Source organism: Phacochoerus africanus, chromosome 2 (assembly GCF_016906955.1).
Source record: "Phacochoerus africanus isolate WHEZ1 chromosome 2, ROS_Pafr_v1, whole genome shotgun sequence".
NCBI lineage: Eukaryota > Metazoa > Chordata > Mammalia > Artiodactyla > Suidae > Phacochoerus > Phacochoerus africanus.
In genome coordinates this window covers 102,041,203-102,059,552 of record NC_062545.1, presented here as the reverse complement: position 1 = coordinate 102,059,552, position 18,350 = coordinate 102,041,203, and the positions used below count along the sequence as shown (strand labels likewise).

Genomic DNA, 18,350 nt, shown 5'->3' with positions numbered 1-18,350 from the left:
CTAAATTCTATTAATCATATTTCCATCTATAGGGAAAGTTGGATTAGTGTGATAATTTAGTTCCATCCATGTTGCTGCAGGTTGCATTATTTCGTTCTTTTTTATGGCTGTGTTGTATTCCATTGTGTATATGTATCACATCTTCTTAATCCATTCATCTGTTGATTGTCATTTAGATTATTTCCAAGTTTTGGCTATAAGGTTATTTTAGTAAATATAAATATTTACTGCAAGGAAGTGGATTTTAAAATATACATACTTTATTTTTTTTAAGTTTTATTTTCTTACAAGAAACAAAAAAAAAATGAAAAAGCTAAAGAAATTATATATAAAGAAATTACATATAAGACAATTCTAGGAATAACCTCTATACCCTGTTGGCTGGTTCAAAAGCTCACAAGAGCCTCATGTTATAACGTATCGGGTAAGTCCTCCCCCTCGGACCTCTGAGAGCCTCCGGCAGTGTCGTAAAATATTCAGTATCACATGAAACCTCTTGTCAACTTTCAAAGCTGTGAACTCCTTTATGTCAGCCTCCACTATAAAATAATGGCCTGAAAATAAAGATATTAGAGCTAGTTTTTATAAGAACAACTTTCAAGATGAGCCTTTAATGCATGACATTGTAAATATGGATGGCATTCATCATTTTTACTAATATTATCCAACCAAAGTGACAGCCGGCAGAATATATTTATGATCAGGTCACTTTGCTGTATAGCAGAAATTGACAGAACACTGTACATCAACTATGATAAAAATTTTTTTTAATAGTAATATTCTTTCAGCTGAAGTTGCATATGTTTACTGTAGCATTCCAAAAATACAGCCCTGATTATTATATCACTGGTTATCTGGTGGTACCTTTGGGACAATTCTCTTTTCAAGAGGCAACGTGGTATAGCGGTTAAGAGAATGATACCCACAGGAGCTTTATCACTGAACTGAATAACCTCGGGCAAGTAACTTAAGCCCTCTTCACCTAGTCTGCAAAACGGGGGTCATAATAGTGCACAATTCATAAGGATGCCAGGAGGACTAAAGCCCTTAGTATATTATCTGGCACCAAGTCAGTGCTATATAAGTATGGCCAACTGTTATCATTACTACTCTAATTCTGAAAATACTGCTTATAGTTAGTTCCATGATAGACGCTGACGCAGTGTTTCTCAGCCTTGGCATTTGGGGCTAGTTAATTCTTTTTCGAGAAGTTGTCATGTGCACTGAAGGGTAATTTAACAGCATCCCTGGTCTCTAGTCACTAGATGCAGGTAGCACCCCCTCCCCAACTTTTAACAACCAAAAATATCTCTAGAGTTGGCCAAATGTTCCCTGGTGGGGAAATCACCCCTGGCTGAGAACTCTCTCTCTAGAATTAGAATTTCCTAGAATTAACTTCATTTCTCATAATTTAGTTACACTGCAACCAGCTGACGTGTACACATATGTACACATCAACTCTCATTTTACCTTTGGTTTCCTTTGTTTCTTCATCGATAAATCTGTGATAGAGGTTTCTAGCCACAGAATTCATAGACTTTTTTGGTTGATAGAGGATCTTATATTTACCAGCTACTGCCTTGTTGATTTCTTTAATAACATCATTAATTTGACAATAGGTTAACCGGGATTTCATGTACCTGTAAAAAAGAAAGTAATTAGTTTTTTAAAAGAATCATTATACAAAATCATTTTCTTTGAAAAACATTGATCCCGCTGTGGCGCAGCAGGATCAAACCTATGTCCCGGGATGCAAGTTAGATCCCTGGTTGGCACAGTTGGTTAAGGATCCAGCGTTGCCGAAGTTGTGGCACAGGTCACAAACTGCAGCTTGGATCTGATCCCTGGCCAGGCAACTCCATATGCTACAGGGGAACCAAAAAAAAAAAGAAAGAAAGAAAAGAAAACATTTTGATAGGATGACTTCATACAGTAGCAATGTTATTAGTACTCTTTATAAAAATTTTATCAACCAGACACATCTCAACTGCTGAGAAATTAAACAGACCATAGCAGATGAGTGTTTTTTTTCCTTAGTTATATCTGGATGCATAAATACCTGTCTTCCACCTACAGAATTAACATTACAATCTAAAATTGGCTTAGAGTTCCCTGGTGACCTAGTGGTTAAGGATTTGGTGTTGTCACTATTGTGGCTCAGGTGTGATCCCTGGCCTGGGAACTTCTGCATACCATGGGCATGGCCAAGAAAAAAATAAAATAAACTCTGACTCAAAAGGACTGATTAATATGGAAAAACATTTTAACATGTTTATGAGCAAGAGAAAGAAATTAGTAAATAGTAGTAATATTATATATATATAATAGTAGTATTTACAGTAGTAAATACTATTATTTAGTATTAATAAATTATACAACTCACACCATTCTAGTTTTCTGCAAAAATGTATCTATTCAGAAAGAAGGAGAAAAGGACGGAGGGAAGATGAAGGATGACAAATATGACAACAAAGATGATAATGCTGATTGAGACAAAAAAGAACAGATGGTGCAGGGGTTGTAAAGAGAAGTCAAGCTGCAGAGCTGCCCAAAAGAGGAGGATGATGGACTGCCTTGCTCTTCATTTGGAGCTCAAATGCCCTTTGACCACTGTCTCTTTCACTTTACAGCCCACTCTTCCCTTCCTGCCCACCCTGCCAGTCCCTGGAGTCTCAGAATCTAATAGGAGATAGGGTCACATACCAAAAACAAAATTTTAAATGATCTGCTTCAATTTTTCCCTTCAATACATCACAGATTCATTACCTCTATTCAAAGAGGCGGTTTTCTTTTCTTTTCTTGGCCACACCCACAGCACACAGAAGTTCCAGAGCCAGGGATCAAACCCATGCCACAGCAGCAATCCAAGCCACAGCAATGACAATGCTGGATCCTTAACCCACTGCACCACCAAGGTAACTCCTCAAAGGGGCAGTTTTCTAACTGAAACTTCCATAGTATAAAATAGGGAGTTCCTGCTGTGGCTTGGCAGGTTACGCACCTGACTAGTATCCATGAGGATATGGGTTTGATCCCTGCCCTTGATCAGTAGGTTAAAGATCTGGCATTGCTGTGGCTGTGGTGTAGGCTGGCAGCTGCAGCTCTGATTTGACCCCTTGCCTGGGAACTTCCATATGTCACAGGTACAGCCCTAAAAAGCAAAAAAATAAATTAAAAAAATAAATAAAAATAAATATATATATAAAGCAAAATGTTCATATTCACCAAAACCTATTTGTTTTTATTATTCCCTTTTCTAAATTCATTTAGTTAATTGTGTCTAGACTGGTTTATCAATGCTAGCAAATGTACCACACTAATGCAAGATGTTAATAATAGGGGAAATTGTTTGCAGGTATGAAAACACTGTACTATCTGTTCGATGTTTCTGTAAATTTTGAGTGTTCAAACAAAGTGTATTAGTTAAAAAAAAAACAAAACACAACAACAAAATCCTAATGGACAACTCCTAAGCAAGTAAAATAATCATGCCCTTTGCCCCAGGGATTCTCCTCCTAAGACTCCAGTTCAAGGAATAAAGAAATTATAAAATAGAGTTGTCTAAAAGAAATTTCATCGTACCATTTTTCGTAACAATGCAATCAACACAAATATTTAATAAAGTCATGCTTAAATAACTTACAGGGTAGCCATATGATAAAATATTATACAACTACCAAAACCCAAGTTAATGATAGCTAATGATGGGATAATGCTCATGACTAAAAAACAAGCAATTGTAGGAATTCCCATCATGGCACAGTGGAAACAAATCCAACCAGGAACCATGAGATTGTAGTTCGATCCCTGGCCTTGCTCAGGGGGTTAAGGATCCAGTGTTTCTGTGAGCTGTGCATGGCTCAGCTCTGATCTGGTGTTGCTGTGGCTGTGATATAGGCCAGCCAGCAGATGTAGCTCTGATTAGACTCCTAGCCTGGGAACCTCCATATGCTACAGGTGTGGCCCTAAAAGCAAAAAAAAAAAAAAAAAAAAAGCGATTGTATTTGTAGAATAACTGCATTATTGTATTAAGAATCAGAAACAACCTGTTAAATAGGTGAAATTAAATAAAATATGGAAGGAAATACTCTCTCTTGCCTTAGCAGTGGAATTACAGGTGAGTTTTCTTCTGAAAACAAACATTTTGTAACAATGTGCATTATTTATATAAGAAAGTATACAAATTAACAATATAAAGCCAAGAAATTAAGTAAAGCCCTGGAATTATGAGTTTAAAAACATGGATTTACAGGAGTTCCTGCTGTGGCACAGCAGGTTACAGATCCAGCAGTTTCTGTGGCATCTCAGATTCGATTCCCTGGCCCAGTGTAGTGGGTTAAGGATCCCGCATTGCCATAGCCATGGCAAAGGTCGAAGTTGTGGCTCAGTTTGAGTCCTGGCCTGGGAAATTCCATAGGCCACAGGTGTGGCTGGGGAAAAACAAAAACAAAAACATGGATTTCCACAATTGGTTCCCCCTTAATGTCATCTGAAAAGAACAAAGCAGTCCTCTCTTGGGGAGGCACCATGGCATATTCATCCCTGTACTCTTCTCCTCAGTGACCTAGGGCCTGGAATAGAGCACAGACCCAAACAAGTATGTGGCATAAGTTAATGGACAACTGGAAGCCAAACATGACATTCTCTGTTCTAATCTCAAAACGATGCAACACTTTCCTTAAAACTATAGCAAAACCGAGGCTACTTCTAAAATGTAATTGGATAAATCTGTATCACAAAATGACCCTGAGAAGACTCGCGAAAAAAACTGACCTATCTCTAGATCTCTCTACGAAAAGGTTTTACAACTAAATAAAAAACATAATTTTAAGCATCTTCAACAAAAGGTTTCCTGCATTTTCACAGTACGATGTAAAATTATTTTAGAAAACATCAGTGTTGGAACATAGCATAATATAATTAACATCATCAAGGTTTATACTTTAAGCAATCATGTTCATTTACTATTAAAAAGCTGACTGTGGAGTTCCCACTATAGTTCAGCAGTTAACGAACCCGACTAGCATCCATGAGGATGCGGGTTTGATCCCTGGCCTCACTCTGTGGGTTAAGGACCCGGTGTTGCTATGGCTGTGGTGTAGGCCAGCAGCTTTAGCTCCGATTTGACACCTCCTAGCCTGCTAATTTTCATGTGCCTTGGGTGCAGCCATAAAAAGACCATAAATAAATAAATGAATGTTAAAATTTATTTTAAATACTTACGCAGGAATGCCATTAAACTCGTCAGAAGTTATAAATAGCATTTCTTTAATATTTCTTTGTTCTTTGGGGGGCTTCCTTGGGGGTGCAGGTTCCTCAACCTTGGCTGGTTCTTCAGGGTCAAGATCTGATCCATTAACACTATAGAACCGAGATTCACAGAAATACAGGTAAACATCAGAATTGTGCAGCATACCAGAAAGCTTTGCAGCTGAAAATGATCAGTATCAAACCTGATTCATCTTGTTATAATTTTATAGACAACATTATTTTCGATTCCTACCCCTAAAACTCATGAAGATCTCAAGAGAGAATGCTAAAAAATTAAGTCCCTAAATATTCAGTAATAAAGTTCTGTTTACACACCAAAAATATGGTGCGAGGAGTACACGTGCCAAACAATTTCATCAGTTTTCCAACTGGCTCCTCAAAGTCAGTATGTGTAAATTTGAACTTCACTTCTTAACAGATTCTCTTCCTGACTTCCCTATTTCTGGACATGGAAACACTGATCATCTTATACTTCTATTTTTGTAATTTATCCCCTTGGTTGCTACTGTCAGTCCCCACCTGATGAAGACTCATTTTAGTTGCCAGCAAGGTGCATAGGTCACCCTTGGATCAATCTGACCCAATTTCTGGAGTTCGTGAGAAGCCTAATATAGAGCTCCTACCCATTAGCAAATAGAGTCTACAAACTGCCAAGGAGGCAAACAGACCCCTGCTGCCAGCAGCAAGTCAAGTGATACCGGCTCAACTGTTCCAAAAATGAAATGGGACACAGGAAAGAACAGATTCAACCCAGGACCAAGCGAAGGGAATCCCAATAAAGTCAGGGAAGTGAGATCCCAAGATGACAGCTGAGTACCAGACACAGGACGAGGCCTTACTCAGTCGGTGGGATGAGGAGAAGGCCAGGTGGTAGTTGGTCGAGATGAAGAAGCTCAATGTTATGATACCATCAGCCTTGTATGAATCCTAATATGAGACTCCATGGTGAGCCTGGCTGATTCTTACCTGTACTTGCTTGTCTTCAGGCCCTGCTGTGACCTGGCCCTGAAAGTGAAGCTAGGCCATAGTGAGTTTAGAAGAAAATTCCTCCTACTCCTTGGGACATATCTGCTGGGTGTCCAAAGTCCAGCCCAACAGCCCTGGCAGATATCCTACTACAATGACCTCTGATCCTAGCATTCATGTATGACTCTGCCCACTCATTTTCTCTTCTTAGAGGGAAATTCCAAAGTACCCTGACATGCCAAGAACTCATGTTGAGTTCATCTCTTCCTGGAGACCTTCAATCAGCAGCAGCAATGTGGCTCTTTTCCTACACAGCAAAGCACTGCCTTCCTTTCAGTTTTTCTTTCTTTCTTTCTTTTTTTTTTTTTTGTATTTTTAGGGCCACACCCTTGGCATATGGAGGTTCCTAGGCTAGGGGTCGAATCAGAGCTGTAGCCGATGGCCTACACCACAGCCACAGCAACTTGGGATCTGAGCCATGTCTGTGACCTACACCAGAGATCTGAGCAATGCCAGATTCTTAACCCACTGAGTAAGGCCAGGGATCGAACCTGCAAACCTCATCATTCCTAGTCGGATTCGTTTCTGCTGCGCCACAACGGAACTCCCCTTTCAGTTTTTCAAATCTAGACAGTATTATTGCTTAGACGAACACATATGCACAGCTGTGATTACCATAAATGACACGATAATTATCCCTTTGATGGAGGGTCTGCAAGAGAAATGCCATAAGTACTGGTGATGTCCTACCTCTTAATCTGACTGGTGGATGCACTGATGTTTATTTTCTTCTTTAATTTGCACTAATATTTTTTGGGGGGCCACACCCATGCATATGGAAGTTTCCAGGCCAGGATCCAAACAGCAGCTGTAACCTACACCACAGCTGTGGCAACACCAGGCCCTTAACCCAATGTGCCACAGCAGGAACTCCTATACTAATAATACTTTCTTTAATTACTCTTCTGCACATATGATGCATTTCAAAAGCCAAAAAAGTTAAGTTAGCCATAGAATGTTTTCATACACTTGGAGCCCCTTTTTAGAAAACAATTGTGATGGCAGAGAACTGGAGAGATGGGAGTGGAGAAATACTGGAAAGATAAAACATGGGAGCCCCCAAATCATAAAGACAAAAGATGATGGAGGATCTCATGGAGCCGGACAATGAGAGGGAGGGCAGGGCCGAAACCCCACAGTGGCAGAAGGACAGCTGAGGCTACGAGAAGTGAGACAGGTTGAAGATGCCAAGTTCCTGTCTAGGTGACAGGTGGGTGACAAGGAGACAGTTTTGTCTTGGACACACCAAGGTGGAGACAGAACAGCTCATTCATGAGATTCCCAGTAAGCAATGAAACAGCAGAACTAGATGCTATGTCAAGGCTGGAATTGGACATTTCAGAGCATTAATAGTGGTGTTAAGTCAGCAAGAGTGAAACAGAGCTTTAGGAGATACTTGGAATTTAAAGGAGGGCAGAGAAAAGGAGGCAACCTAGCCAAGGATGCAAGATGACAACTAAGAAAGCAGTAGAAGTGCAGATAACAGAATTTCAAAAACAACAAGATGGGCAGCAAAGTAAAATCTGAAAAGAATCAGGGCTGAAGAGAAATTTTTTACCTCTCTGTGGCCTTCAAGTAATTATAAATATGGTAGTAATAACAGCCAAAAACTAGGTTTTCAGAGCTTGGAGAAAAAGGGCAGGTATGAACATACACTGCCAGTGTACAGAAATTGGACAATAGTATGAGAGTGAAAACAGAGCTAAGTGTTTGTTTGTTTGTTTGTTTTGCTTAACAGGTGGCATGCGGAAGTTCTGAGGCCAGGGATGGAACCCGTATCACAGCAGCTTCCTGAACCACAGCAGTGACGGTGCTGGATCCTTAACCTGTTAGGCCCTCAGGGAATCTCAGAGATAAGTTTTAAATTTCTTTGGTTGTTTTTAAGATCAGAAGCTCATTAAGTTTATTTTTTCCCTAAGGCAGTGGTTCTCAAGGGTCAGGGGAAATTTTGTCCCTCAAATGGCAATGTCTGAGGCCATTTTTCCTGGTCACACCTGGGTGCAGGAGTGGAGTGGGAGGGGGTACAGGGGTGCTACTGATATTTAGTCAGGGGAGATCAGGAATGCCACTATAAACATCCTGTTTTCACAAAAAAGAATGATCTGACCTAGAATGTCAATAGAACCGAGGTTGACAAACTCTGCTCTAAAAAAAGGAAATGAGAAAAAGCAGAAAAAGAGCTTAGAGGAGACTCACCTCTGAGAAAGAGGGAGGGGGAGGCATTTTCTCCACAGACAGCAGGATAAGAAAACTGGTAAAGATAGGGGAAAGATTATTTCTTGTATAAGTGATTACCCAGGGTTTTTATTTTTTTGTCACTAAAATTGCAAGTATATGAAAAAGCATAAACATCTGAAGTGTTCGTAGTTTTATAAATGAGAAAGCAAGAATGATTATAAACATACTTACACGTTCTGGGTTACTGTTACTTGAGGCAAATGGGGAGGAATATTTTCTTTGAGATGTTCCACATCTTTATAATCTTCTTCGAGAGATTCACAGAGTTCCTAAAATTAAAAAAAAAAAAAAAAAAAAAAGGAGTTCCTGTCGTGGTTCAGCCATTAACAAACCTGACTAGTATCCACAAGGATACAGGTTCGATCTCTGGCCTCGTTCAGTGGGTGAAGGATCCAGCGTTACCATGAGCTGTGGTGTAGGCTGCAGATGTAGCTCGGATCCCATGTTGCTGTGGCTGTGGTGTAGGCTGGCAGCTACAGCTCTGATTGGACCCCTAGCCTGGGAATCTCCATATGCCGTGGGTGCAGCCCTAAAAATAAAAAAAAATAAGCTTACAAATAATCATCTGTCCTGCCTGTATGTGTTATGTTAGAAGAAGCATGAGAGACTGAACCATCACAATGATTCTGAGTATTCAGAAAGTAGAAGGGGTGAAAAGCAGCAAATGCAGCAATATTAAAAAAAGAGATATTTGGTTTCCAGAGCTGATTTTGGATGGCAATATATTGTTTTTCTCTACTGGATTTTTTTCAGAGAACAACTGTTAGAATCACGTTATAACAGGCAGGGTTGACATTTATGTCTTTCTAAAATACTTCAACATTGGGAAGCAACTACAAAGTCTATGAAAGATTTATGACTGTCACTCTGGTAAAGTGCTTTTGTTGACTTAGCAAACACGCTCCAGCACCAGAATGATAATGCTTTCCTGAAGCGCAAGGATGAGATGCTGTCTGGAACGGCTTTCATATATTCCAGCTTAATGAAAATGTCTACTTGATCATAACTGCTTTCGTTTTGTGCTGTCTTTATTTAAACTTCTCCTAGAACCTGAGGCTATGAACGCATGCAAATTTAATAAGAAAAATACTCTGTACCTTTAGATCTCTGTCATCTTTTTTTTTTCTTTTTTCTTTTCAGAGCAGCACCTGAAGCATATGGATGTTCTCAGGCTAGGGGTCAAATCAGAGCTATAGTGCTGGCCTATGCCACAGCCACAGCACAGGATCCAAGCCATCTGAAAACTACATCACAGCTCATGGCAATGCTGGATCCTTAACCCGCTGAGGCCAGGGATTAAATCCCAATCCTCACAGATATTAGAAGGGTTTGTAACCTGCTGGGCCACAACAGGAACTCCCTGATTTCCAATCATAATATAAACAAAAATTTCAAATAGCCTTTAATCCTGAGTTGAACATTCTGTAAACCCACACCTAATCCTGGGTGTTCTAGGGCAGCATTAAAGTGAAACCACTATTGGTTTCTGTTTGAATTTGTATAATACCTTTCTTTTAAAGAGTTGAATGGAAGTTCCCTTGCGGCATAGTGCGTTAAGGATCCAGCATTGTCAGTGCAGTGGCTCAGGTCGCTGCTGTGGCTCAGGTTCAGTTCCTGGCCTGGGAAAGTCCATGCACCACGGGCATGGCAGCAAGAAAGAAATACAGGGAGGGAGGGAGGAAATGAGGAGTTCCCATTGTGGCTCATTGGGGTAGGAACAGAATATAGTGTCTGTGAGGATTTGTGTTCCATCTCTGGCCTCGCTCAAGGGGTTAAGGATCCGGCGTTGCTGTGAGCAATGGTGTAGGTCGAAGATGCAGCTCAGATCTGGCATTGCAGTGGCTGTGGTGTAGGCCAGCAGCTGTGGCTTCGATTCATCCCCTGGCCCAGGAACTTCCCTATGCAGCAGGTGCAAACCTTAAAAAAAAAAAAAAAAAGCTGAAGGATGTTCAGAGATACTAATTTCATTTAATAGTAATTAGACATAATCATGCCAGTTCCTACAGCTGAAAAATTCTTAGCAATATCAAGGATTACAAGGCTGAAAGGGATCATAGAGGTCACTTTCTTCAATCCCATTGAATGTATCAATGGCATGAGGTAGTTATGGTACAGACTATTTCCCATCAGGAAGTACACAAGCACTTTTACTAGGGTAAAATGGTTTTTTTAAGAACAAAATGTGTGTGTGAATGAGGTTCAAGTTTTTCTTTACTTGAGAGTCCTTATATTACATTTCTTTGATAGATAAGAAATTGATTTATTAAGATAGGATGCTTGTGAGAGATGCAAGCAGGCAGGCAAGGAGGCTCTCATTACATTTTATAGAAATAGAGAAATGCAGACTAGAAGGGACCCAATAAATACTTCACTAGGACCCTTAACATTCCAAATGAGGACTCCGAGACCTCAAGAGGAAAAATGACCTTCTCAGGGTGGCAGAGGGTGCTCTGGGCAGCCAGGGTGGGAATCCACATTTCCTCACCCTGGGGTGGGCACTCCTCCAACACCACATTCCCAGGAGATCACTTATTTAAATTAAACATACCAAGAATTACTTAGGAAATCTTCCTTTTTAGAAAAGGTCAAGTCCATTGGCTACCAGCATGAAGACAGAAATACCTGTGGAACTCTGGAGCCCTTTATACTGGGAAAATAAAATGCAAATTGCACTCTATACCATTAATAATAACTTATGAAGCTAGGAACACCATAAACTTAAAGCATCCTTGAGAATTCCCTGGTGAGGAGTTCCCATCATGGCGCAGTGGTTAACGAATCTGACTAGGAACCATGAGGTTGCAGGTTCAGTCCCTGCCCTTGCTCAGTGGGTTAACGATCCGGCGTTGCCGTGAGCTGTGGTGCAGGTTGCAGATGCGGCTCGGATCCTGCATTGCTGTGGCTCTGGTGTAGGCTGGTGGTTGCAGCTCTGATTTGACCCCTAGCCTGGGAACCCAAGAAAATGGCAAAAAGACAAAAAAAAAAAAAAAGAATTCCCTGGTGATTAGGGAGTTTCTAAGGACTGCCTTTTTTTTTTTTTCCTTTGGACTTTTTACCCACCTGCAGCATATGGAGGTTCCCAGGCTAGGGATCTAATCAGAGCTGTAGCTGCAGGCCTACACCACAGCTCATGGCAACACCGGATCCTTATCCCACTGAGCGAGGCCAGGGATTAAACACAACCTCATGGTTTCTAGTTAGATTCGTTTCCACTGCACCACAACAGGGGAACTCCTATCAACTGCCTTTTAATTTTGTTTCTTCACTAGAAAATCATTACCTGGAGTGAACTGTTGGTTTGTTCTTGATACTCAATTTCCAATTCCAATTTATTTAGAAGTTCATTTACTACAATGATCTCATCTCCTATTTTATTTAATATTGTCTTCAAGGTAGGTTCTTGACCTGTTAACAAAGATAAAATGGAAAATATAGTGTAGTGAAAAAGCAAAAAACACATATGTACCCCACTGAACTCTTGGAACAGAGCTTTACCTTAAAGAAACACTGAGGGTGGAGAAAGAACTGCTGTTTCAGCCCCTAGGACCTGTCCCCATGGATAATCTTAGGAACTCAACTCTAAGTAGTATGAAAGAAAAGGAAAGGAGAGATAAGAACAAAGTCTCTCCGGAATCTTTCATTTCTGGCAAATTCTTCCTCTGTAACAAAACACTAGAAATGCAAGAAAAAATAAACACCTTTTTCCATGCATAGTTGATCTCTTAAGACAATAAGGTAAATCTCCAAGGGGTCGAACATGAAGAGAGAACCACAGACCAGCCAGTGTATGTGACCTGATACTGCAGCAGCCCTAATCTGAGGGATACAGAGGAATGCTGGAGGGAGGAGGCTGTTAGTCTCAGTAACCTAGTATATTTGGTTTTAGTGGGCTAAGAGCCAAGGCTTTGAGACTTCAAAGCATAGGATGCTGGAAGTGAGAATCCCAGAGGAGGTTAGGACCCCTCTTCATGGGCTGTACCTTCAGTCAATGTGTAAATCTGAAATAATGCTAATCACTGGCCAGGGAGATAAGCTTATGCTTTGGACCAGCCCTAAAGTGTACATAGGAGGTTGGGGAGAGTAGCAAGCGCCATACTCCCAACTCCACCTCCCAGCCCCTCTTTCTAGCTTCACAGCCACAAGGATGGGAAAACCAGAGTCCCCTCCTCCCTAGAAATAAAAGTAGCTTTAAAAAAATTTTTTTTAAAGGTAAATCAAAAAGCACCCAAGAAAAACTATCCCCATAATCAACTTTTTCCGTCTTCGCTACTAGCAACCAAGTCATAAAGTACACATAAGTGAAAACATAATCTGACCACATCTGTAGATTAACCACATCTGTAGATTATGGATGCAGCAGAGTGAAACAGCTAAAGGCTCCAGGGCTGAAGCCAGAGACACCAGTACCTGCCCTCAGAGGGTTACTGAGAAGATAGTAGCAAAGTACTAGATGGGTGAGCACTGAGAACCTCAGTCAAGTATTCAGTAAAGGCAAAGTGTTATTTATCAACATAATCTAATAAAGCAATGCTAATTGCATCTAACAGTAGGTTCCCAACAACTAAAAGAAATTAATAAGTAAACGAGAGTGCTGTTGTCTCTAATGAGACTAATTTCAGGGGTGAAACAACTAGTTAGATATACTGGTATCTCAAAAAATTTAGTCACTTAAATTTTAGAGCCATGAAGTTCCCATAGTGGCTCAGCAGAAAGGAATCTGACTAGCATCCATGAGGACACAGGTTCGATTCCTGGCCTCACTCAGCTGGTTAAGGATCCAGCATTGCCATGAGCTCTGGAGTACATCGAAAACACGGCTTGGATCCTGCATTGCCATGGCTGTGGTGTGGGCCAGCAGCTGCAGCTCCAATTCCACCCCTAGCCTGGGAACTTCCATATGTCACAGGTACAGCCTTAAATAGACCAAAAAAAAAAAAAAGTTTTACAGCTTTGTTTGCTGACTTGTAGTAGAATAATCAACTAAGCAAATTCACCACTTTTTTAATTACCTATTTTTAAATTCACTTTAATTTTATTATCTCATTTTTATTTTTATTACTCAATGAATTTTATTAAATTCATAGTCCTACAAAGCTCATTACAACCAAATTTTATAGTGTTTCCATCCCATACCCCTAGTGCATCCCCTAAACTGTCTAATTTTGAAACCGTAAATATTTCAAGGTCTGTAATTCACTATTTTTAAACTTTTGTTTATCTTTTTTCAGGGCTGCACCCACGGCATATGGGAGTTCCCAGGCTAGGGGTCGAATCAGAGCTGCAGCCACCAGCCTACGCCACAGCAGTGCCAGATCCAAGCCGTGTCTGCTACCTACATCACAGCCCTCGGCAACACTGGATCTTTAGCCCACTAAGCCACGCCAGGGATCAAATCTGCATCCTCAAATCCTCATGGATACTAGTCAGGTTCATTACCACTGAGCCACAACAGGAACTCCTAATTCACTCCTTTTTTTTTTTTTTTTGGTTGTCTATTTAGGGCCACACCTGTGGCATATGGAGGTTCCCAAGCTAGGGGTCTAATCGGAGCTGTAGCTGCCAGCCTACGCCACAGCCCCAACAACTAAGGATCCGAGCCTCATCTGCAGCTTGGATCACAGCTCACGGCAATGCCAGATCCTTAACCCACTGAACAAGGCCAGGGATCAAACCCACATCCTCATGGATACCAGTTGGTTTCATTAGCAACTGAGCCATGACAGTAACTCCTAATTCACTACTTTTGATAGTAGTAATCTAGCATGTTACAGCAGTGAAAGTGGCAAACAAATTACTTCACTTTCCTAAACAGGCTTTGGAAACAAAGTATTCTCCCCAAGTACAAATGATGGCTACCCAGTATTCAGTAATCTAATAGGTTAGATTCCTTTGCCAGGCCTCATGCTTTGATGGGGTGATTTGGATTCAGGGTTTGATAGTTTCATAGATCTCTAAATTATATCTATCAAATAGTAATCTTGTCTTCAGTAAGAGAATCTAAACAAGACTACTTATTAAAAATCTAAATGTCCTATTTAGGTTATTCAGTCAAAGTGGCATAGCAGTAGCCAAGTTCTACACTGGGAATCTGAATACGAAAACCACAGTCCCAACAAACTACCCATCAGCTGGGGGAACCTGGACAAGTCACCTGACTTCTAAGCCTCCGTTTCCTCATTTACAGACCAGGGGCCTTGAAAAGATGAACCCACCACCCCTTGGGCTTTTTATTGACTTCCTCAGCCCCAAACTGTAAAACAGATGATGCTCTTTATTAGTGGTTCACAACAAGAGAAGGAAAATATCAAAGTCTCAGGAGGACATCTAAAATTCGAAAGGACATACCAACATTATAATTTCATATTGGAATTTTTTAATATTATCAATTCTTAATACAAACTACAATAAAAGTTCAACAGCATCTTCCCAGCAGATGGAATTCCACTGATCAATAAATCTTTTTTTTTTTTCAGGGTTGCACCCTCCACATACAGAAATTCCCCCAACCAGGGGTTGAATTAGAGCTGCAGCGGCCAGCCTATACCACAGCTCACAGCAACATCAGATCCTTAACCCACTTAGCAAGGCCAGGGATTGAACCTGCATTCTCATGCATTACCACTGAGCCACAATGGGAACTACCGAATCAATAAATCTTTAGCTCTCCTAGGTAGGGTTAGGGAGCATAGCATTTTTGTAAATGCTATTTTTCTAGATTTTACAAGTATTCTCTATTTTTTTTTGTTTTGTTTTGTTTTTGTTTTTTTAGGGCTGTACCCGCAGCATATGGAGGTTCCCAGGATAGGGGTCAAATCAGAGCTGCAGCCACCGGCCTACGCCACAGCCACAGCAATGCCAGATCTGAGCCATGTCTGCTACCTACACCATAGCCCTTGGCAACACTGGATACTTAACCCCCTGAGCAAGGCCAGGGATCGAACCTACGTCCTCATGGATCCTAGTCAGATTTGCCTCTGCCGAGCCATGACGTCAACTTGTGGATCCTCTATTTTTCTGCACTTCCATGACCTTATCCACTTTCAGCTCTTCAAAATATTTTGGAATATGGTTACAACCTCCAGATTTCCTGATGTGTAAAAAACTGATTTCATTTTCATTTAGTTATTTCTTAGGGATATAAATTGCTAAGTTTCCTCCAAAGCAGGCTGTAAGATGGGCTAATTCTACCTCTGTGGGTCTTTCCTACTTTTGATTTTCTTTGCCTTTTAGTAGCTCTATTTGGCTCCAGAACTAGAAAAATGCTACAGAACCTTCAATCTTACTCTTCTGCCTTGTGTGTCTCAGAAAAGCATTAAGTAAATAAATGTAATTAATAGAAAATTCACTGTTCAATGGAACCTGCATTTTAGTATCCACTGTAATATTCACAATACCAATGCTGGAGTGTTTTAAAAATCATTATTAGAAACTTAAAATCACCTAACATATCAGGTATATCACTCAAAGTGGCACAATAATCAAAATGCATTTATTATGTACAAAGCCAGTGGAATCTGTTTTACTTACCACAATTTCTTAACGACAGAGTTTTTTTAATATTGCCAATTTTTTCATTAATATGTGAGCACAGTTGTTCCAGATCTGACAAGGCCATCCTTTAAGCCGCTGAAGAAAAAAAAACACATTTATTAAAAAAAAAAAAAAAAAAGCCAGACAAATTTCAGTTCACTTTCAAAAAAATCCAAGAATGGGAGTTCCCTTTGTGGCGCAGTAGAAACGAATCCGACTAGGAACCATGAGGTTGCAGGTATGATCCCTGGCACTGCTCAGTGGGTTGAAGATCCCGCGTTGCTTGGGCTGTGGTGAAGCCCGGCAGCTGTAGCTCCCATTAGATCCCTAGCCTAGGAACCTCCATATGCTGTGGGTACAGCCCTAAAAAGACCAAAAAAAAAAAAAAAAAAAAAAGAGAGAGAGAGACAAACTCCAAGAATGGTAAATATCCAGTAAGATACTTCTCGGAAAGAATATAGGAATTCCTGATGTGGTGCAGTGGGTTAAGGATCCAGCTGCGGCTGAGTGGATCCCTGGCCCAGGAAATTCCATATGACACTGGAGCGGCCAAAAAAGGGGGGTTGGGGGGAGAAAGTACAAAAACTCAACAGCAATTTCTTTGTTGTGAGCCACACGGGAAGTCCAACAGCAATTTCTTTCAATTCTATAAAATTCAGTTTCTAACCAAAGTCCAGTATTGACTTGTCCTAGAACCTTCTGTAGTTAATGTCCTACAAATCAGGGTCCAGGCGATAAGCGTGCATCATTTCCTTAAGGATTTAGAGGAACAAATGCACTATGTATATATAAAGTATTGGTAATTTATTTTTTTTAATGTTTTCTTTAAAAACTCAAAATATATAAAAATCTTAAAGAATTCTAAGTTCAAAGAAACGGGTCCAAGTAAACATTTCTGCCATGCTGTGGGGGTGGGAACTTTACTATTTAGGGTAAAGAGACGAGGGAGGGGAAGGAAAGAAATCAGGTACTATCTATCCGCTCACTCCGAGGATACCTGACAAGTCTGCAGCATCCCCCCCCAGCTCACCCAGCGAGGTAAAGTGAAGCTCTGCTCCTCCGCCCAACCCGGCCCGGCCCCGCGCGCCCCCCACTCCGTCCGAACAATGCCTTCCGCCCGCTTTCCGATGGCAAGATCTTCAACTCTAGGCTCCAACCTAGCGCGGGTCCCGCAGCGAAGAGCCCACCTACTGCGGTCGCGAAGCGTGTAGACCACTCCAGTCTCGGCCGGAAGTCCAGAATCGCGAGACTCAACTCCCGGAGCGAAATTCAAACTACCCGCCAGGACCCGGTGTCGCGCAAGCGCACTTCAGGGCTCTCGGACAGTGGGCTGAGGCGCGCCAAGCATTTCCGTGTTTATACTGGGCCAAAGCTGGGCGGCGGCGGCGGCGGCGGCGGCGGCGGCGGCGGCGGCGGCGGCGGCGGCGGCGGCGGCGGCGGCGGCGGCGGCGGCGGCGGCGGCGGCGGCGGCGGCGGCGGCGGGGGCGAAGCGGGCAAAAGCTCAGCTGAGTCTGCTTTGGCGAGAAACAGAGCGAGGACGCCTGCCCTTCCTACTCCGTGCGGTAGTAGGTGATCTCAGTTGATCACCCACTCCTGACCTTGCTCCAGCCAGGAGTCAGTCGTTGTGGGAATCAAATCGCGAGCTGAAACAGTGGGTCTCCAAATTGGCTGCACGTTAGAATCACCGGGGCAGAGTGCCTAAGCCGTACACCAAATCAGTGAATTCACTCTGTTAGTGGGGTCCAAACCTTAATATTAAAAACAAACAAACAAAAACCCCAGCTAATTCCAAAAAGCAGCCAAGTTTGTGAGCTATAAGGCAGAGAGACTCTCTGCCTTCGTGGAGTTTACAGCTTCCGTAAGGGCGAATGCAAATTTAAAACGAGAAAAAAGTTTAGTTCTCCCTGTTGAAAAAAAGGGGAAATCATCCCAGGCCTGGTGTGGCAGCTCCACCATCATCAAGGATCCAGGATCCTTCCTTCTTTAGGCGCCACGGTCCCTGACATCACGCATTCTGGCGTTATGGTTGCTTGTGGTGCTTCTCAGTTTGTTTTGTTTTGTCTTTTGTCATTTCTTGGGCCACTCTTGAGGCATATGGAGGGTCCCAGGCTAGGGGGTCTAATCGGAGCTGTAGCTGCCAGCCTAGGCCAGAGCCACGTCTGCGACCTACATCACGGAAACGCCGGATGGTTAACCCGCTGAGCAAGGGCAGGGATCGAACCGCAACCTCATGCTTCCTAGTCGGATTCGTTAACCACTGCGCCACGATGGGAACTCCCTTTCTC

General features: G+C 41.7%; 1 protein-coding gene across 2 annotated transcripts; it reads right to left on the bottom strand.

Moving 5' to 3' along the window:
* Positions 1-239: 239 nt before the first annotated feature.
* On the bottom strand, positions 240-17,377 carry SKA1 (spindle and kinetochore associated complex subunit 1). Of its 2 annotated transcripts, none has more exons than XM_047765054.1 (7): positions 17,096-17,377; positions 16,063-16,161; positions 11,816-11,940; positions 8,707-8,804; positions 5,224-5,361; positions 1,471-1,640; positions 240-554 (listed from the first exon to the last, which is right to left on the bottom strand). In XM_047765054.1, exons 2-7 carry the CDS (start codon positions 16,148-16,150, stop codon positions 406-408), a joined length of 768 nt encoding a protein of 255 aa, XP_047621010.1. In that variant the 5' UTR covers positions 16,151-16,161; positions 17,096-17,377; the 3' UTR covers positions 240-405. The 2 variants fall into 2 exon arrangements, with proteins under 2 accessions (XP_047621010.1, XP_047621000.1); XM_047765044.1 differs by having other exon boundaries at positions 17,253-17,377.
* Between the last annotated feature and the right edge of the window lie 973 nt (positions 17,378-18,350).

Bases quoted from the DNA above. Each gene is read 5' to 3' on its own strand.
- SKA1 (XM_047765054.1), bottom strand. From the start codon at position 16,150: ATGGCCTTGTCAGATCTGGAACAACTGTGCTCACATATTAATGAAAAA. The intron at 5,362-8,706 runs GTAAGTATGTTT...TCGGTTCTATAG, and splicing joins GTAACAGTAACCCAGAACGT to TGTTAATGGATCAGATCTTG. The intron at 1,641-5,223 runs GTAAGTATTTAA...TCTTTTTTACAG, and splicing joins GAGTTTAATGGCATTCCTGC to GTACATGAAATCCCGGTTAA.